General features: G+C 44.0%; 1 protein-coding gene across 1 annotated transcript; it reads right to left on the bottom strand.

Moving 5' to 3' along the window:
• Nucleotides 1-106: 106 nt before the first annotated feature.
• On the bottom strand, nucleotides 107-21,236 carry mfsd2b (major facilitator superfamily domain containing 2B). The gene is made up of 15 exons (XM_034579558.1): nucleotides 21,028-21,236; nucleotides 19,574-19,926; nucleotides 15,223-15,348; nucleotides 14,963-15,087; nucleotides 9,864-9,987; nucleotides 7,926-8,004; nucleotides 7,657-7,838; nucleotides 6,295-6,385; nucleotides 4,492-4,613; nucleotides 3,897-3,980; nucleotides 3,368-3,451; nucleotides 2,827-2,936; nucleotides 1,603-1,746; nucleotides 1,195-1,371; nucleotides 107-324 (listed from the first exon to the last, which is right to left on the bottom strand). Exons 2-15 carry the CDS (start codon nucleotides 19,907-19,909, stop codon nucleotides 276-278), a joined length of 1,833 nt encoding a protein of 610 aa, XP_034435449.1. The 5' UTR covers nucleotides 19,910-19,926; nucleotides 21,028-21,236; the 3' UTR covers nucleotides 107-275.
• Nucleotides 21,237-21,812: the final 576 nt, after the last annotated feature.

Below are 21,812 nucleotides of genomic sequence, written 5' to 3'. Positions count from 1 at the left end.
TTATACATCATAAATAAATAACAGCGTTGTAGAGCTAAACACAGCAAATAATAGCAATATACATTCATTTATATAAATTAGGTAATCTTATATATTTTTATATATATATATATATATATCCAAGATGACTATCCAGTACATGTGAAAATGAAACCAAGAATGTTTACATTAAAACAATTTAACTATTTATCAGTGTAATATACACCATTTAACAAACTTCCAGCTGTGCCACTGGAATATGTGGCTTTCTTTTTATTTATTCACTCCAGTCAAGGTCACACGTTGTTCGACTCTTCCGTAGTTCTGGTGCTGATGCTCTGTTTCCTGTGGGAGACATGGATACGAGTGACATGTTACACTGGTGGAAAGAGCATTTACAGCACTTGTACTTTTTTATTTCCATTTTCTCCGACTTTATTATATATTTTACTGAACTTCAGAGAAATATCTCACTTTCTACTGCAAAAGATTTCTCTAGTGGGGCATCTGACCATGCGGCCATTCAATATTTTGTTCCACAATTCAGATATTTAAGGGTTATCTATGTTGTAACCTCAAGTGGCCACAGGGAGGCGCTAACCAGACGCAAAATATTGTCAATGAAAGGGTTGAGATATCTGGACTTTTAGTCTCTATTATGGTTCAAGCTCCAAAGATTCTGCATCCTACAAATCCACATAATGCAACACAATTAAGCCTATAGAGCTTTACTGCCTCCTAAAGGGTCCACATCTTCAATTTGTCATCCAGGTTTATTTTTTAGAAAGTCAAGAACCCCAAACTAGCTTCCTAAAAAAATGTTTACATTTCTAAATTACTAACTCCTTAGCTGGCTTGAGAGGTGCAATATAAGTCCAAGTTATTATTATTAATCGTAGTAGTAATAGTAGTTGTAGTGGTAGTTGTAGTAGTATCAAGAACCCAAAAGTTTCCCTAACTCCTTGGGTACCATTATTCTAATAATAATAACTTGGTTTATACAAGGCGCTGTATAAACCAAGTTATTATTATTATTAGAATTATATCATCAGGGTGAAAGAAATAACCCTAATAATCGAATCAAAGCTCCCTCTAGCGCCACAAAAGACATGATCCAACAGTTTTCTGAGGCTGAGTAGAATGAACTAAATGTGTAAAACAGATGCACAGTGCTCCTTTACATGCTGGTGTTGGTGTGAACCTGTGGAGACTCACCGTAGCTCGTCCAGGCAGAGTTTATTCCTGAGCCGCACGTCTTCAGTGATGGGGTAGAGGAGTAGGATCAACAAGCCTGTGACAATGAAGACCACTGGAGCAGCACCAATCAGCAGCTTCAGGGTGTACACGACAGCAGCAGGCTGTTTGCAGGCGCCGGTGTCATAGCCTGCAAACCTACACACACACACAGAGACCATTTAAGCCCAGGTTAGAGGAAATCGACATCCAGCCTGTCGCGGCAGCACTCTGCAAATGAGCAAACGCGACACCCTCTGCACCATAAATTATGCATTGGGTCTGGGCTTAATGCATTTTTACTATGTATCACGACACGAGTGCAGATATACAGAGCGTCGTGCAGCGTGAAAATAAACAGTGCCCGTGTGGTGTTTGATGCAGACTCACTCGAGACAGAGGGTGGACACTCCCAGGGAGATGCCGGCAGCGAACTTGGTGAAGAAGACGTAGAAAGAGTAGAAGATGGCTTCGTGGCCTTTGGAGTAGGGGTTGGCCAGTCTGAAGTCATCCACCACATCTGGCAGCATAGACCTGGATTACACACACGCGCAGAAGTGAATTAATGTATGTGCACGTGTCATGTTGTTTAAAAATACTCTGAAGCGTGGTACATTTGAGGCTGATGTGCGTCTGAGACCTCCCTCACACTGCAAGCAACTGATGACGTGAGGCCTGCTTACGGCGCTCTGATAAACCCGTGGGCTAAAATTAAAGACGCTAATAACACGATTAGATGATGAGCAGCGGGCGATACCGCCGGTCTCGGCCCACGGACTGGATAAACAATCAGCCCCTTCCAAAATAAACACGTCCCAGTGGGAGGCCCCTGTAATTTGGGGATTTCAGGGAGATGAGTGAGGAGCAGAGTCAGCTGGAAAACACACACATAGAGAAGACGCTGCTTTTACCTTAGGAACTGATTTAGCTCAATGATAGTACAGATGATTTATAGTCGACGCACTTACGCAGCCTCTAATTCTTAAAAGATGACCTCACTTCTGTGACCGGGGTGTGACCTGGGTGAATGCACGGGGGGGGGGGGGGGGGGGGGGGGGGGGTACTCTGGGCAACAACTCACCACTAACAGCATGTTGGTGCACTGTTGTGTTTTGAATGATGATTGAAATCAAAGGGGACTGACATGAACTGCCAAGCCACAGCGCAGACAAACATGTTGCGGGGCTGAACGTACACAAACAAACGTTTAGCTGATTTTGAATTTGTAACGGTTATAAGTTGATTTGATTCGAACTGTTACGTGTATTTAATTGTTACACTGTATTTATTTTTATGGTTTTCAGTCTTATAGGGGGTTTCCCTGAACCTACACTTGACAGATGGCAGGGAGACGCCCTAAATGTCCATTACAAGGTCGACAAAGACAGAATCTAAGTACCAGCAGGAAACCTACAGAGTCTTCATTCTGCCTAGTTTGCAGTCCAAGTTTGAAATCAAAAAAACTGGGGCACCCCGGCAAAAAAAAACTAGAAACTCTGGATTCATCTGATCTTGCAAAAGATGTTCCCACATGAAGTAAAAGCATATTCATAAGTGATTTGCCAGAATTTTGATCCACTTGATCGCAGCGCGCTCTGAAGTGCTGAGTCTCACCAGGGCAGCAGGAGCGAGGCGGCCACACTGAGTCCAGAGGAGACAGCCACGACGTAGGCCACCACCACGTTAGGGATGAACACCAGCATCAAGGTGAAGGGCATGATCCACTGGACAGACGGAACACAAAGATGTTTAAATACATCATTTATTCTTTTTCATGCATAAAAATGTTGTGTAGATTTTGACAACTATCTGTATCTTCTATTAACATGATATCTTTCCTTTACACCTCCACCAAAGAGGTTTACATTGCTTTTTGTCTGACTGTTTGCAGGATTACGCAAAAACTACCAAACCGATTTTCTTGGAAATTGGTGGAAGGGGCCAAGGAAGAAGCAATTCACTTTTCTCAGGCATGTGAAGCATACTAATATCTATGAACAGCTGAGTTCGGTGCAGATATACATCTTTATGCGATATGTGGAAGACTAAAACAAGGATGGCACACTCCCAAATTTGTCCACAAGGTGGCACAAACATCAAAGGGTACTAGTTTCTGAGGCTACCGTGGAAAAACCAAAATAAAAAGTGCACTCACCGTGATACCGCAGAAAGCTGCTGTCTTTTTCCCAAACCTCTGCAGGAACCATTGCCACAGAGGGATGCTTATCACGGCAGAAACCTGGGTAAACACACACAGAGAGATCATCACATGAGACATATGACAGTGGACAAAAACTAAACCACAGAAAGATTTTTGCTTCTAGAGGTTTTATTATAGGACCAAAATAGTCAAACATTATATCAGTGTGTTACTTATGGATGAAATTACAGTAAAAACAAATGATTCTTTTTTTGCCAGGGACCCCTCACAACCACTCAAAGACCCCTGAGGGTCCCCACTCCCCACTTTGAGAACCCCATTCTGGAATAACAAAAGAGTTAATGGGGAACAGGACTCAAAGTTTACATGATGACAACAATGAGGAACGGTGGGTGCAAATTCTACAATTGATGATTGGGATGTTTATTTGATGTTGTTCAGTTTAAGTCACATAACCCGGTATGTCTACGTAACAGGTGTCTGTGGGCTTGTGAGGTGAATCCGCGCCTGCAGCTGCACTCACCAGGATGGTCAGCACAATGTTCTGGAAGTGATCCCTCAGGTCGGCGGCGTAGGTGCAGAAGAGGACGAAGTTGCTCTGTACCAGCTGCAAGGGATCAGAGATTAAACGTTCAGATATTCACTCCGCACGCTTGTCTACTCAGCACTGTCGCTGGGCACTCAGCTCGCTGCTCTGAGCGCCAAACTAAGTGACTGGAGAAGCTGCTGACGCTTGTTGTGCAGAGATTTATTCCACAGATGACAACTGACACCTCCTCTGAGATCAGAGAGGGGGGGGGGGGGGGGGGCAAAAAATATACAGAAACGGACTTGATGCAAATGTAGGAGACTCTAACACTGGAGGTATCAGACTGTCTGCCTACAAGTGACAGACATAAAAAAAAAGAAGAAAGAATGCACGCAGCTGGCATCACCCTCCAGAGTCCTGAGGCTTTAAAAAAACATGAGCTTTCAGTTAAGTGCTCTTCTACATTGATCAAATCAACATTGAGCGCCAGCCATTCTCTCCTGCATTGTCAGGATCCAGGACGGGCTCCATTTACCGTAATGTCGGGGGTCATGTCTGAGAAGTGCTGCCTAAATAAATTCGCATTTACCTGAATGGCGACGGTGATGAAGAGGAACGCGGCGGTGAGGGTGAGGTACGGCCCGTGTCTCATCACCAGGATGAAGCCCTGGAAGAACTGGATCTGCTTCTCTGACCTCGGGGCGTACGGATCTGAAACATGTGGAATATAGAGCGTGAGCGTGAGCGGCGTATCGGGTGTCAGGCAGTGAGAGGAAGGTGGAGGTGGAGATGCCCCTGCATTGCAGTGGAGGCTGTTTGTCCCACTGAGTGTTGACATTTATAGCGTAATAAAGATCGGAGAGTGGCAGGGTTCCAGAAGTAGTACTCTCAGTGTGGTGGAAAAGTAGGCCTGCTAAAGATGATGATATAAATACACAACTGTATTTTTTCACAACTGCATATATACCGTCCTACTAAGAAATACATATATATGTATATATACAGTGAAGGGGAGAAACTGACCCTTAACTTAAATATTAACAATATGAAAATCAAGCTGCTATCAAACGTGAAATGGGTCGGGAGATTTTCCGCAGTTTGCCTTTCACATATGAAGAACGCAGCAGGAGATTGTTCAGGTCAAACACTTTCACAACAACAGGAACATTTAGGGGAAAGCATAGAGAACACAGGTGGCAGGACGTACAGATTCCACTGCGGGTGGATCCTGCCCGGCCCAACTAATCCCAGGATCCATTGCGCTTTGATGGTTAACTGTTTTTTCAAAGAGGTAATGGCGCCGAAAAGCGACCAGACGTCTGTCTACTCCTTGAGAATCAGGCTTCAACTCAACCAAACGGCTAACAGGACACATGTTATAAAACTAAGGGGCAAATGCTGTCATCATGTCGAACCTTATCGCCAAAAGTTGACATCTTTGTTAGTGTAGATATTTGTATTCTTTCGGTTTCACGTCCATTGTGTGTTAGATACGTCATCACAACACGTCCACTCACTCGTTGGGAATTTTCTCAACATTTTACTGCTGTATTCAGATATCTCAGATGTTTTACTAGGGAGCTGCAGGAGAAGTTCAAGAAAATGTCCTGAGCGTTCTGACTCTGGGCCTTTGCCTTGTCACGTAAACATTTTTTGGGGGAAATGTCCGGACTTCAGTACATGTCTGAAATAATTATATACATTTATTTGCCTGTAAACATGTCATTTAAAGACCCTGTTCCTATGGAAGTATTGTTTAGCTTAAAAACCATAAAAAAGAATCCACTTACAGTGAGAAAGTGAATTTCATACGACTTCTTTGGCTTCCATTCAACAAAGGTGCCCCACAAAATACAACTTGCAGTCAGACATAGATTTTAGAATGTTGAAGTTGAAGGATGACCCCAGGTTACTAATTTTATCCCCAATTAAAACTGTTTAAAACCAAAATGTTGGAAGGATCAGGGAAGAATCCGTTCATTTTTGGTGCGGATCCCGATTATTCTTTCACATTCTTTAACATTAGGGGATGTAGGACTGTTTGGACGTTTCCACCAATTTCCCAGTGAATAATTCATGGATCTTAATGAAAATAATCAAACATATTGAGGGGACTGATATCTATTATTGTCTGTAATTTGGTGCGGCTTGATTGAATTTAAGGGGATTATTGGGGCTTGGCAGAGGAGAATATTCCGGTGAACTATCTAAAAGTAAATAGTTTCAAATCATCCCATTTGAGAAGCTGGGGCCGCGTCAAGTTTTGAATTTCTTTCAAATTTTTTAAATGATTGAGTTATACATTTTCTGACAGCCCCTTTTGTTCACACACACACACACACACACACACACACACACACACACACACACACACAGAGAGAGAAAGCCTTACCGTCTTTCTCTTTAACTCCCAGGAACATCACCACCGTGCAGATGAGAAACACTCCTCCAATAACACCGGCTGCGATCATGTACACCTCCCTCTGCGGAGAGACAGAACAAACATGCAACCTACATCAATCCATCTGTCCTTAAAGAGGCAGCACAAATCTATTCTGAGCCTCTCCCTCAATCTTTAATTCATCCTCTTCCCAAATGCCTGAAACATTTAAGAGACTCGACAATTTGTCATTTGTCTCATTGCGGAGAAAACTGCCACAGTAGGTGCCAGTCAGTTCTTCTGACTGGTGTTTTTTTTTTTTTTTTTTATCAGTGTATGATTTACTTTCTGTGTTGTTTTTCCACATCGGTGGTAAAAGTGCAAACTCACACGCATCACACAAAATGCAAATACAAACAGGAAGAAAACCTCAAGTACATCTGCATCCCAAAATACAGCCTTAACCGTTTAAAGCTGAAACACCCCGACAGGAACTGCTCTGCCTTAAACAACCTCTGTTTGTTTGCTGTTTTTTCCATGTGTGGCTCAGCCCTAGCGGCTCATTATTATTTACGCACATCAAACGCTCCCTGTTTCCGAGGGCAGACGCAGACGGTGTGCCACCCTCACCAGTGACCGCGGAGGAATTCGGCGGGTGGCTGCGGAGGGTTTGGCACCGGCCAGCGGGTCGCCCCTGATAGGGTTCACCCAAAATCCATTGGAAAAGCACCCATTTCTATCCCAAATAGCTGCGGTGCGACCAAAATCCAGGACAGTCTGGACTCTTGGCTCGTTTCATCTTCACATGATAGATTCACAGCAACAGGGGCCGTGTTTATTTGCAGCTCTGCAAACTGATATGTGGAGAAGACTGTGTCCTTTCCCTCCAACTCAGTTGCAGTCGCCTTGAAGTAAAAAGACTAATATTCCCAGCGTATTGAATATGGGGGTGCCTTTCAAATGTGCTGGGTGAAGTATAAATAGACTTAATGAGTTACAGACTGTGGAGACCCCTCAGTGTAATGGGGCCACACTTTGGAGATGTGAGGGAGGAACCCCCTTTGTGGTCTTGTGAGGGGTGCCGGCTCAGGATGTCGGGTTCAGATATCAAACACTGGCGTCTCCTTTCAAACCTGTGGGTTACTCGGGTTGAAACACGAAGCCCATTTGGATGTCAGAACCTGCAGACGCTCTATAATGTGGAAATATTTTTCGAACAATCGTCCTTTTCACTCGGGTGTTTAGGAAAAGTAAACCGCCTTGAGCACACACACGCTCCACGTTAAGTTGACGCTCCCGAAGTTATTTTCAACCCAACTCTGTGGCCTAGTTTCAGCACACCTGGGCTGCATGGCTTGGCACCGTGACACTTACAGCGTGTGACAGGTGGTCCTGCGAGCGCACAATGCTCTTGATGATCTCGGCCCCGCTGCTGTTGCCAAGGTAACCGGCGGACACGTTGTGAGTCGGGCAGTGCTTCAGCGTGTGAGCGCTGGCCACAATCTGGCCCTGGATGGCGGCTCCCACCAGCGTCCCCAGAACCTCCATCGTCATTCCTGCAATCAAGCGATTAAAGATACAATTATTAAAGTAAAGTGCGTTTATAACTGCTCAGTAACCTGTGTCTTGTTGTAAGATCTTACGGTAGGCAGTGGCTGAGTCTCTCTCCTTCTGTTCCGTACTCAGGAACATGGTGAGAGCGGAGTAAGGCACGTGGAAACACTAAAATGGAACAAAGAGACACAGTCGAGGTTTAGATAAAACAAAAAATAAATTAAAGTCGGACACAGCAGCTGGAAAAGTCATCAATTGTCGAAGAGATTGCTTTGAAACTGTGAACAAGCATTCTTGGTCCCCAGAGGATGAATCCTAATGACGTTGGGGCTACACTGTGATTGAATGGATTGCCATAAATGTCATAAGCCATTAAGTCAAAATTCCAATTTGTGATAGCAGGCTATCGTGTGAAATGAGGATGATGAACACAACTGTGTCTGAAGACGACATGAAAGCTCCGCAGAAATAAAAGCAAATCATCTTCCTCTCCTCCTGGGGGCTGGCTGCAGTATAGATCATAAACCCCGCCTCCCCCATGTAAGTGGATGGGACATGGGCCATAGAAAAAATTCCTACAGCCTACATGTAAAATACATTTTTCTTAAAGATGGTTTCAATATTTTAGGCAGTTCTGGCCACATTGATGTATGTCCAAATACAATTTTTTTTTTTTGCAAGTTTAGTTTTAATTAGTTATTAGATGCAATTAAAACAGGTATAAGGTCATGATCGACAGCTGAGACCGGAGATTGTGCCTGCGAAACTGCGTCACATCACTACGATAGCTACTCTGCAGACCCTGGATCAAAATGATGCCTAAAGCGCAAGACGGTTGAACCCGTATCCAGGATATTTTGGCTTCATTTTTGTACAATGGGAGGAAGTGGGGACAGGTCGTGCAGTTGGACTTTCAGCCTTGTTAGCATTTTACTTTTGACTCACAATAAGATGGGAGCACCCCAGATATCTTTAGCCGTCTTTTATCTACGTGTTCCCGTGAAAGAAAACGTATGCACAATATTCTCTCCGCCGACTATATATACTAAACGCATCTCTGCAGTTTCCATGTTGGCGAACCTCAGATCTGTTTTCTCCTTCCTCACCACCTCTCCCAGAGAATAGGCGAACAAACCCAGCTATACTTCACTTTGTAATTTACACAAGGGCTCAGTCAGCACTGCGGCCAAACTAGCATGCGATGAAAATAAATGCGGCCGTGAATTTTTTTTTTTCAGCCCTCTGCTTCTTATACAGCGTGTCATTTACGGGGGCCTTTACTGGATGCAAACATTTATTGAGTTGCGCGTGATTAACTATCCCATCACGAAGGCGAAAGTGAGAACTGATTAATTTGATGGAAACCCATTATCCGTTGATTGCATGAGCGGATGACATATTGCACTCTAACCTCTTGTTTACTGACTGCGACCCTCTGAATGACGACAGCTGGCCGTTCCCAGCAAACGCCACACAAACGCCAGATCCAGAGACAATGAAGGGGAGGCTAAAAGTGGTAACCAGCATTTACCCAGCGAGAGGGTTCCTGGCAGGACTGACCATATACTTATCAAGTAGTTAGAATGACATGCCATTACAGCTCGCCACAGTGCGGCCGCGGCGGTCTACACGCTCTGCAGCACATGTTCTACGGGTTACCCCAGAGCGGAGCAGAGCAGAGAGGTTCCACAATAACAAAAGGCAACCTAAATAACTACACTTCCACTTTGAGGTGAGGTATCTGGGCTCTGATCTGCTGCTCGTCTCACAAATCAAACTGTGAATCTCACCAGGAGCTGTCGGCGGCTGGCGTGAAGATGACAATCATCTTCTCTCTAAACTTCGTAGCGTTTTATCTGTACGGTATGTAACGTGTCATCTCTGGTATCAACTGGAGCTTTTATCTAGGTTTCACACTTGACATCCCGCTGAGCAATATGAAGCATCACGCGCCAATGTGGATTTTTCTAGTTATTTTAAAGATGAAATACACAGAGATTCTGAAAGAGCATGCATGCAACACTTACAGTGATGAGAGTTTGGTAGAGGCAGTAGAAGCCCAGGTACCAGATGAACCTGCCGCTGATGAAAGGAGGAACGAACCAGAGGTAGAAGTAGGAGACCACCAGGAACGGAGTGCAACCCACCATCCTGCAGAACACAGACACAAAGTTGTGGAATTGGTGAAAAAAGCAACAACAACTTTTATATATTTTTTTGCCCTACATTTTTCTCGCCCCTGAAGAATGACAATTATCTGAACAACTTGTATGCCTCTGTGCTCCATAAAAGCAGCCGCTGTCAGCACTTCAAGCCATCAGAAAATGCATGACAGTGGCTGTGTTATGTAATTTTCAAAGCGGCGTTAAAATCAGGCCATATTTCAGGCAGATTACAGTGGGACTAAGCTGACTGCTCAATGATTATGTTGTCGTCAGTATGGCAGGAATCTGTCCTGGGAGGGACATGCAAGCAAGGGAACTACCACAATCTTCTAAAACCCATACATATCATCCCTCGCACACACACGCACACACATAAATATGCAGTACACACTCAAGCAAACGCAGCATGAAGCAATTCTGCTGTGTTGTGTTTTTCTCAGGACTTTGGGGCGATACAATCCACGGGCCATGTATAATTCATGAGTAAACAACTGGTGTGTGTCATTATGGTTAAAGTGAACAGCTGTGTGTTTTAAAAAGGAAGAGGAAAAGGGCAGACGATGGACGATCAACAGTACGAGACATGTGCAAACACCAATACATCATCTGACCTCTCCTCCCTTTCTTGTATTTGTCATCTGGACTAAAGGCCAGTACCACCAGCACATCTACGGATAAAATAAAGGGCGCGGATGGAATTTAGGTGACTGTGACAAAACCTTGCCGTGGCTCCGACCTCTGACCTCCTCGGCACTGTGAACTATGAAGAGAGAAAGCGGGAGAAAGAGGTAGAGAGAGGCCAGTGACGGTCATTTCTAGCATGGTCCAGCCCGCCCCAGCCTCACTCTCCTCCCGATTGTTTGCTTAAACAAAGGCGGGCCGACAGCGCTGGTGCTGCAGTATTGACCGCCCGGTCATGTTGAGCAATGAAAGGGCCCCGGGGTCCGCACGGGTGAATGGGACAGTTTAGAATGTTCCTGCAAGATGACTGTGCTCGGGGGGGGGGAGGCACGCGCGCTAAAAACAGTGTCTGACTTTCTCACCCGTGCAGAAACGCATTAATGCACATTCACACCTACAGTTATCTGCACAGTCTTAATTAAGACAGAGGAGGTTTATAGGAGGCTGACACTTACAATAGTCTCCTCACTGACACTTAGAGCAGGCTAATTAGAGGATGTGCAGTGGAACAGAGAGGATTTAGGAGAGGTCTGATAGGTGAGAGTGTGTTTCCTTGGATGATTTGGGGGTTTTGTAGGATTAATTTACCCCAGAAATAATAAGAAACTAACGACTTTTACTCAAATACTATAGGTCCTATTTATCTAGGCTATTAGCAGCTTCATTATACAGCTTTGGTTACATCTTCACAAATTAAAGGAGCATAAGCCACAATCAATGCAATTAAACCAGAGATATGGTCTTTTTATATTACACACTTTCTTAATTCCTTGTCAAAACCTGCTGCCTTCATTACCCACAATGCTACATCGATCTCCTAATTCCAGAAATCTCTCTCTCTGAATGTGGCTCGCACATTCAGAGAGCAAGAACACAAGAACCCTTCATTTGATCGGCTTCACACTTGGCATGTGTATTGCTAAGAGTTCAAGAAGCTCAGCGGCGAATTCGATTAGATTTGGATACGTGATGAAAAACATTTTAATCAAATTTGAACAAAGAGCCGACCAGAGCTCTGGAGCCATCCCGATGGGACTCATCAACGCAAGTGACGTTGTCGATCACAAGAACAGCAACGACTGATTCTCCAGTTCGGGGTTGTGCGTCCTGAGCCAAGCTTCATTGAACTTTGAATAAACAGGTGAAGAGCTCTTTGTGCAGCAGCGGGGACACAGCTTCAGGGTTCTGCAGTCGGTGTTTACCTCTCACAGTTAGATATACAGTTTCAGAAAGAAAGCTGCAACCAGCATCACCACAGGCCGAGCAAACAGGCAGGTTTAAAATGGGCACTGCTTTAGTTACCCAAAATGCAAAAGGATTTTTACAACTTCACAAATTCAAGGCATTTCCCCTCTAAGATTTTAAATTGGAAATACACGAAATACATGGGATAAACTCTATCGTTTAAATGGGGCCCCTGTTTGTAGTTTTTAGACGTCTGACTTGTCAGCAGAGCCACCGGAGTGCGATTCTCCCTCCGAAATTCTCAGATGGTAATCGTTTAAATAACTGTTCGACACCCAAAGCAAATATTTCAGAAATATTTTCCAAAAAGTGAAAACAGATTTGCGCAGCAGAGCATTATTTGTATTTTTCCTTTATTTTTCCTTTTCTCATTAATCATCTCACGACCCACCAGATTTACTTTGAGACCCTTTGAGAGGGGAGACTGACTCCTCAGCTGGGAACCATTTGATAAAACTAACCAAGCAAAGTGGTTAGAGGTGGCTGCATATGCATTAAAATACTATGCACTGATGCATTTATTCATCTAATAATTATTTATTCATCTGTAATATACTGTATAATAATACCAGTCCCAGGGTCCAGATAGGTTTTTGTTTTACTGATCATACTTCTTTACTTAAGTGGACTTTAAGATTTTTTTCATTACTGTATTGATACTTTTACTTATAAATAAAGGAGTACTTCTTCCATCATTAATATTCTCTTACTGTCACATAGTATTTTACTTATAGACACAATCTTGTGTGTTCTCACGGCTCTACTTGCTTCCGGGATGATGCTCGACTACGATCGCATAATAATAAACATCTCAACACCCGCGGGGACATGTTGGTCCAAATGACTTCATCCTAAAGAGCTCAGGCGAAGATACAAATCGCTTTACGTCTCGCCGTGGATGGGACAGTCAGATGAGGAAAAGCACTTCCTGCTGGACGGGCAGAGGGGACTTTCCAAAGGGGTAGAAAATAACACACCCACACAAACACAAACACACACACACACATACACACACACACATCCCTACAGCTGCCCAAAGGTAATCAAAGCTGATTTAACAGCCATCAGCATAAGCCTGCTACCGAGCGTGACCGGCCACAGTGGACCTGTCCCCCTCCACCACTGTCAGCTTGTGAGTAATCTATGGTTTATAATGCAGTAGGCATTAAGCAGTGTAATTACAGTAAATGCCAGGCTAGTGTGTTCATAATATACTGCACACACACACACACACACACACACACACACACACACACACACACACACACACACACACACACACACACACACACACACACACACACACACACACACACACAAATAATACACATATAGCCGATTATAACTCACCATTGGCAATGGTGATTAATGGAAAATGTGTTCATGGCTTCATATAATCCCTTAGTATAGAACACAAACAATGTGTCTGAATTCAGGGTTGCATCCTTTGCAGTCTGCATATGAAGCCCGATTGTGTCACAGGAGCATGACTCGACTTCCCTATTTCGGAGGCTCATTCAAATGCTTCCTTCCATCCCAGAGAAACAAAGGCTCCCCAGGTGGATCCTTCCCAGCCCAACCTATCCTAGGATTCATTTTGCTTCGGTGACAATGAGGTCATGACGCCAAGCTTGAGTATCAAGCTTCAACTTAACCTAACAGCTAACATATTAAAAAACCAAGGGGGTAATAAAACTCTCTTGGCGTGTCCAACTTCAACTCTGTTGACAATAATAAGGGCGGGACAAGCTGGTGACAAGCTAGCCAATCACGGAAATCCTCTGTAGGAAATCCTCTGTAGACCAGACCGCCTCATTTCGACTTGGCCTTCGCAGTCTATGTGGCCCAAATTGATCGCCTTCTTCGTGCTCCGAAGGATGCAGCCCCTGACTTGAGACACAGTTAAAGTTAACTTGTTCTTAAAGGTCATGAAACACAGGGAACCATCTTTCAAACAAAAACAAGCTGAATGATGTGGGGTTAGACAAACGTGATGATATGTCACGCAGCAGCTCAGCAGAAGGAGATGTTTTGAAAGAACGCTGATGAACTTCCATGGCTGCAGAGTTGTTGTCAGGCATCAACCGCAAAAAAAGAACAGCCCACGCCCTTGAAGTATGTATAGCTCATCAGTGGGAGCGCCAGGAGCAGTGTAATTAAAGCACAATGGCTGTTTATGCAGCTCAATCCTCAGGTGAGAGGCCTGAGAATAATCATTAAAAAGACACGAGATCTGGAGCACGAGGCTGGTTTTTGTTTAGATCTCACGCAAACATTAGCGGCCACTGTTTTGTCTGAGAAAACCAAGACGTGTTTCACAATCTGCCAACAAATTACAGAGCTTTATGCAAGGTCAGCTGTACGTCAACAGCAGCAGCACTTTGCCGTGTCTTCAATGAGGAGAGGGGGGAAATTTAGCCTAAGGTTATTTTCTTAAAAAAAAAAAAAAGGGTTAGGGTTAGGGTTAGGGTTTTTCACAACACCGCAAAATGGTAAATGGACTGTATTTATTTAGTATTTCTCGTCTTATCAACCACTCTAAGCACTTTACACTACAACCCACATTCATACTTTCTATTACGCACCTTCACACAATGCAGTTCAGTATCAGTATGCATATAAAGACACTTATGCATGGGGAGCTGGGGATCAGACCACCGACCCTCTAGTTAGTGTACAGCTCGCTCTACTACCTGAGCCACAAACCATGCTTCCTGTATTTTCATTATGTAAGGTAATTGTAATTAATGCATTACAGCTCAGCAATATAATTTGAATCATTTTCTTTTGTGCCAATAACCTGACAGCAACAGTGGCCATTCCAGGTAATGACAATATTATTATTATATTATTATTATTATTATTATTACAGTATGTGTGTGCATTCAGATGTTTTTAATCAGATTATTTCAGAACTGTGTAACCCGACTTTTGAGCAAACATAAAACAAAAGAAATGATGAGGTCTAGAACATGAGAAACAGCAGTAATGGAGAAACACAAGAGTTGTATTTGTAGTGTGAGCGGTGAACTCACCAAGGCATGAGTCTGCCAATCTTGGTCCATTTGCTCTTTGTAATGAAAAATCCAACGATGGGGTCAGTCACTGCGCCCCAGGCTTTACCAATGAACAGCACCATAGAGGCCTGGAAGGCGGTGATCTGCAGAGCAGAACAAGGACAGATTGGAGTTTACATCACTTGAAGGCATAAAACGGCGAAACCCATTTGTTCGTTTACGAGGTCCACACCCGCTTTCATAAATACTCTCCTCCTCTTTGTCCCTAAAAACGTTACCTGAGCGACATCGAGCAGGTAGATTTGCAGGAAGAAGGCTGTGGCGCTGCCAGCCACCTCCTTGGGCGCACCTCCGATGGCGAAACACAGCTTACTGCATAATGTCAACTTCTGGCTCAAGTCGGTCTGTGGGAAGAAAGGTGACAAGGGAGGAGAAAAATACTTAGTAAGATAATGGTGTCTTGTAGGTCAGGATGCTAATGAGCACATTAACTTTTCTGCACTGCAAGCGTTCTTATGATAACTCTCCTTCCAGGTGCGATGGGGAATGTGGGAAATAAAAGATGCCTAGCACTGAAAAAATCACAATAACTGCTTACTGTTATAAAATATTTATATATGTACTGTATTAAACTTAACGTAAGGTTACTGCCTCCAAACTTTAATGCATTTTTGGACACAAATTGTTTGCAAGTCACACATTCATGGAGTAATGATAGTTCAAGGCTACAGCCAATAATATAAAAGAATAATATATTTAGATCATAAGAGGTACGTATTATTCACATATTTCATCAGACTCATTTCTGGAAAAAGAAGTCAATGATATAAATAAAGACTGTGTCATTTTCTTGCGAATAATCATCAATGATTCAGTCTTTACACAATGAACTGTAACTTTGTATTACACAATAAACATGTGTTAGCAGATCTTAACCTGAAACCATTAAAATCCGACCATCTCAACTTCCTTTTCTTTTTTATTCTTTCAATTTTCGTTTCATGAAAATGTTTAATGTTTTGTCCTTATTTGGCAAAAAACAGGAACATGTACGGTAAAAAACCTCTCCCCGGACACGCCATTAGGGAAGTAGGTGTGTCGCTTTGGAATGAATTAAGTCATGAAAGCAGGCTTGTGACTCACAGATAGTGAATCCGGTAGTCATTCATAATCGGAATTCTATCACATTCTACCTCGGGTGCTCAAAATAGCATTCTGTCTCCATCACCTTGTCATTCAGTGATTCAGTGTAATGATGTACAGTGGGTGGAAGGTGTGTTCACTGTGATGCATCTGTTTTCTCATGAATTCCCCTACTTGAAATAGATGCAAATTGTCTCTAAGTGTGTGTGTGTGTGTGTGTGTGTGTGTGTGTGTGTGTGTGTGTGTGTGTGTGTGTGTGTGTGTGTGTGTGTGTGTGTGTGAGTGAGTGTTTGCACGTGTGTGTGCGCGTATGTGTGTGTGTGTGATCAGAAGGATACCCCCTGGCTGTTTGCGTTGTGGTCTATCTGTGCAGACACTGAGGCTGATGGAGGAGCCTAAGAAACCCACCAAGTCATCCACAGCTCAGTTTCCTCTCTGCTAAAACCATCAGGCACGTGTGTGTGCATTTGTGTGTGCGTGTGTGTGTGTGTGTGTGTGTGTGTGTGTGTGTGTGTGTGTGTGTGTGTGTGTGTCTAGCGAGAAGGGCAGGCTTTCATCTTCACACATGAATAAGACAAGACACCACAGTCTCGGGAGCCCGATATTTACGACTGTCTCCGAGGCTGTGCACACATATCAACCTTTGGCTGTTCCTCTCTTCTGTGTACAACCTTTGGTGTCAGACACACACACACAGAAAACAGTGTCACTCCACATCCAGTGGCCCAGGCCATGGCCCGCAGCTGCTCCCCTCCGAGCTTTATGAAAGAAGGAAATCACCAAAGTAACCACAGCCGCGACCCGCACACTGTTATTACCCGGCTCACGTTTTCTTTTTTTTTGCCCCATCAAAACACGGAGGGGTTCGAGAACGACAATTACCAGGAGGAAGGTGTGTAATTATTCAATCTCGAGACAAGCGGGTCAGAGGTAAGTAAAGGCTGTGCGGCGGTCCCGACTTCAAAACTCTCTCTTCTCCCACTCTCACTGCAATTACAGCTAATTGGAGAGAGAAAAAAAATCAAAGTCTCTGGCGTCTGGAGAATGCTGCTTAACTGATGATGTGCAAAAATACTCTGTGCACACAGCACTGCTCGGTCTCTCTCTCCCTCTTACACTCTAAACACTTATTCTTTCCCTCCAAACTCTTACTGTCAAGCTTTCATTACTGAGTTCTTATCATCAAAGAGGATAAACAGGATATCCCGTCAACTGTTGTCTGGACGCAGCAACAAAACCTCATGCACACATGCTTATGGAAACACCGGCTCAAAGTGAAGGGAGCATCTGCGGAGCTCGGACCGTCAACAAGCAAGGGAGCAAGGGGACAAGGACAGATAAGACTAATCTCCAAAGTTAATGAATCCTTAACTGCTCGGGGGAAAACAATTTAAAATGCCTGAACTGCACCGCAACCTAAATCAGGATTGAGGATAATTCTACTACAAAGAAAGAAGGAGGGGATAAAAATAAAAAAAAGATCCCGAGCCAGCTTAGTTATATTCTGCAAATAAAATGCACACACTCTGCCTAAATTAAGCTGGTCAAATGGATCCATAAAGCAGTTTAAAATGTTGATTTGGTTTTCAAGGTCGTGACACACATTCTGGACTTGGGAGTGAAAGCCGCTGGTTTTGGTCCCCATCACTTCAGATTAGGGATTACGGAGTATGAGAGGTGAAATATGTCAACGATGGCAACAGGCCACTAAAATGTCAACAGAAGCCCGGGGACACTGGCTAAACTCCAAAGGAAACAATCCAAAATCTGAAATGGACAGAATTTGAAACCAGTCGTTTATTCATTCTTTTTTAATTCTATGTTTGTGATGGATTGGGAGGCTCTTCACAAGCTTGAGCTGTGACAGCTTACCCGTTACTGAATAAGGATCCATCATTCTGTTTCATTCACAAAGAGAGCAACGTCTTTCATGTATCATGTCCGCCTCAGGCATCTTTAGTAGATATGTATCGTACATAAACCTTTGGCATTTCTTCCTTGTCCTTCAGATAAATTATTCAATGAAATTCAAACATCCTCAGTGGATTTAGCAGAATAAACTATAAAATATGTGATTCATTAAGTTGAGTCAATTTTAAATTTCTAATTTTCTTGTTCTCATTAAACTGTGTCATCACTTTTTAAAGAAACATCCATCCAGTATCTATACCGATCCTTTGATACCGATCCACATCCATAACACTCCATTAGTACTCCAGGGCATCACAGGGCCAAAGAGAAAAACAACCATTCATGCTCATATTCACAGCGGCCAATTTAGAGTCTCGGATTAACCTAACCCCAATCTGCATGTTTTTGGACTGTGGGAGGAAGCCAGAGTACCTGGGGATAATCCACGCACACACGGGGTGAATATGCAAACTCCACTATAGAAAGACTCCGACCGAGGTGGGATTCAAACCGGGAACCTTCTTGCTGTGAGGCGACAATGCCAAGCATCTTACAAAAACATAATTCAATATTAGCATATTGTCTCAAACGAATGACTTAAAAAAAAATCACACATGAAGTATTTATGTTTATTTAATGTATTATTTAGAGGAAGTTAAACATATATCTGCCTCCATATTTGCATGCACATCATCCACCTCAGCTGAGAAGAGTCACTGTAACACAGGCACGCACACAAAACACTGCATATCAGACAGAGGTTTGGCAGAGACCAGACAGTGGCAGAACTGGTTCGATCATGGTTCGAAAATGAGTGAGTAACAACCGTGGCATGGAATTACAAGAAGCCCCGTCTGCATCAGGCGGTATCTGCCTTCCCTAATGGGACAGCACTGCATTCGCCTTGATTTAACAGTGTGTGCATGTGACCAGCATCAGTGTGAGGACACGCACACACACATCCACACACTCTCACACAAGAGCAATGCCAGCTTTACAGACTTATCACACACTAATGACATCATGCGTGAGGCATGCAGCTAAATGACATAAGACAAGACAAAAAAGAACTGACACGCAAGTCACCTCAGTCTACTTGCGTTTAGCAAAATTGAGTATTTATTCCTTTCTACTCTCTCGCTTCCTGTTGCGCCCTTTGATTACAACTGTCTCGTCACCAAAGTCCCGGGATATCACCGGGATAAAGACAAAAGACAGCAATCACCATCAGGCAGGTCATCCCATCAGTGGGAAGAACCTCTCTCAAATGAACACTATCAACTTCCAGCCATTGAATCCACAATCTGGGGGATTAGAGTTCACAGGAAAACAATGCAGCTGATTAATCACAACCAGATAAGCGACTGGAGAGATCACACTTTCCATCTTTTTTCTTCTTCTCCCTCTCTACATCCAATCATGTCAAGTCGCTCACAGACAAACTCAACTGTAGATGCGTGAGATTCTCCCACTACACAGCCAAGTGTAACAGGCATGTAAGGACAAATGGTACCAATACGTGAGATGACAACCTGTGGAATAACAGAAACGCAGCATCCAAACAGGTGATCTTACCTGCTGAGGTGTTTTGGGGAACAGCGGCTCAGTGGGCTTGGTGAGCTTCCCCTCAGAGCCCTGCACTCCCCTCTCCCCTCTGGTCATGGCTGAGAGGCTGTGCGTGAGGCGGCAGCCGTACTTCTGAGGCTGCGTGTGCAACGACGTGCTGAAGTGTGTGTGACTGTGACTCCTAGTGTGAGCAACGGAGCGAGGAGCCTGCCACTGGGTGGTGTAGGTCGGAGACTGGAACTGGATGTGGCTCTGACTGCGGGTGTGCTGGGTGTGAGTGACGGCTCCGTGGGCTGGGAGCTCCTCCTGCTCCTCTGTGACAACTCTGCCGCTTTCTGCCGCCATTCACATGCTGTTGTGGTCTGGAATGAGGCCAGGAGGGAAGGGCACAATCAGACACACACTTATGCAAAGAAGACACACACACATATATATATATATATGTTGCACACACACACCTGCGCTCAATAACAAGCATTTGCTGCAACATACAAGCACAACAATGCAGGCGCATAAACACACACGTATGAGCACAGACAAAGACCTGCTCCTGAAAACAAATGAATGTACAAGAGCACAGATGAATACAGATGTAGAGGAAAGCACCAAGAAATCACACACACACACACACACACACACACACACACACACACACACACACACACAGTTGTGTCTCTATGAATTATGACGAAGTCCCAGGGAGACTTACTCCAACCTTAACCAGAGTTCCTACCTGTCTAACCTAAACCTAAACCTAAACATAAACATAAACATAAACATAAACGTAAAACCTTAAACTAACCCTAACTTGACCTTAACCAGAACCTAACCTTAACCTAAACCTAGACCTAAACCTAAAGGTGACTCTAACCTTAACCTTACCCCAAACCTAGACCTAGACCTAAACCTAAACCTAACCTTAATCTTAACCAAATCGTGACCTTAACGTAAAGCTTAACCATACTTAACCTGAACTTAACCGGAACCTAACCTTATCGTAAACCTAAACCTTGACTTAAACTAAACCTACCCTAAAGCTAACCTTAACCGAAACCTAAATGTAACCTTAACCTTAACCTTAACCTTAACCTTAACTTAAGCTAAAACTAAACCTAAGCCCAACCCAAACCCTTGGGGACTTGCAGGAACAACACAAGTAATACCTTTGCAAGCACACTCGCGCGCGCGCGCGCACACACACGCACACACAGAGTACCAGTAAGTGTACAGGTCATCCAGGTTGTTACCATCACTTGCTCTATTTGACGCGCTTGCACATCTGCTTTTTCTAACTAAGCGAACAGGAGCGCGCAGAACGCGTCTCTGTCCCGTGCAGGACTGTGCGGCTGTCTGCTCTCATCTTACTATCACTGTTAGTGCATCCATCAAGCAGGCGCTCCTCTGCGCACCCATAACACACAAAAAACACACAAACTGGTAGAAAACACACAACATCATCTTACCCCGTGTTGATGGAGAAGCAGCCGGAGCTGTGGGTCAGTCAGTGAGCCCGGAGCTGGTCTGACTTGAGAGGGACGAGCAGGATGAGACCGAGACTGCGGAGGATGGAGATGGTCTGCGCGCCTCCACTCTCTCTGAGGTTCGGGTCTGCAGTGACGGAGCTGCGCCCTGCAGCGGCCGTGACGGTAAATACTGTGGGACACCAGTGTGTGTGTGCGTGTGTGTTTGCGCGCGCGCGCTCTTGGACTTAAATCTTTTTACACAGCCACATTGTAGGGAATTATTTTCCTCATAGCCACAAAATGCAAATCCCAATGACTTAAATCATTAAATATTTAAATGGAGACAGACATGATTTAGGGTAAGGTTTAGTTTAAGATTAGGGTTAGTTCAAGGTTGGGTTTAGGTTAAGGTTATGTTTATCTTAAGGTTATGTTTAGATTAGGGTCAGGGTAAGGTTAGGTTTAGGTTTAGGTTTAGGTTTAGGTTTAGGTTTAGGTTTAGGTTAATGTTAGGTTTAGGTTATAGGTTCAGCTTATGGTTAGGTTCAGGTTGGTTAGATTTAGGTTACGGTTAGGTTTTGGGTTAGGTAAATAGTAAATATGGTTAAAGTTAGAGTAAGTCACAAGACTGTGTGTGTGTGTGTGTGTGTGTGTGTGTGTGTGCGTGCGTGCGTGCGTGCGTGCGTGCGTGCGTGCGTGCGTGCGTATGTGTGTGTGGTGCGTTGGCTGTAAACCTATTGTAGTGAGGCTATGCAAAAAAACTTTTTAATTATATTTCCTTGAGT

Source organism: Hippoglossus hippoglossus, chromosome 24 (genome assembly GCF_009819705.1).
Source record: "Hippoglossus hippoglossus isolate fHipHip1 chromosome 24, fHipHip1.pri, whole genome shotgun sequence".
Lineage (NCBI taxonomy): Eukaryota > Metazoa > Chordata > Actinopteri > Pleuronectiformes > Pleuronectidae > Hippoglossus > Hippoglossus hippoglossus.
The sequence above is the reverse complement of the archived record's forward strand: the minus strand, read 5'-3'. Positions and strand labels throughout refer to the sequence as shown.

Excerpts from the sequence above, each read along its gene's own strand:
- mfsd2b (XM_034579558.1), bottom strand. The coding sequence starts at position 19,909 with ATGGCGGCAGAAAGCGGCAGAGTTGTCACAGAGGAGCAGGAGGAGCTC. Across the intron at positions 9,988-14,962 it reads ATTGGCAGACTCATGCCTTG|GATGGTGGGTTGCACTCCGT; the intron begins GTGAGTTCACCG and ends TGTGTTCTGCAG. Across the intron at positions 3,452-3,896 it reads ACATTGTGCTGACCATCCTG|GTTTCTGCCGTGATAAGCAT; the intron begins GTGAGTGCAGCT and ends GTGTTTACCCAG.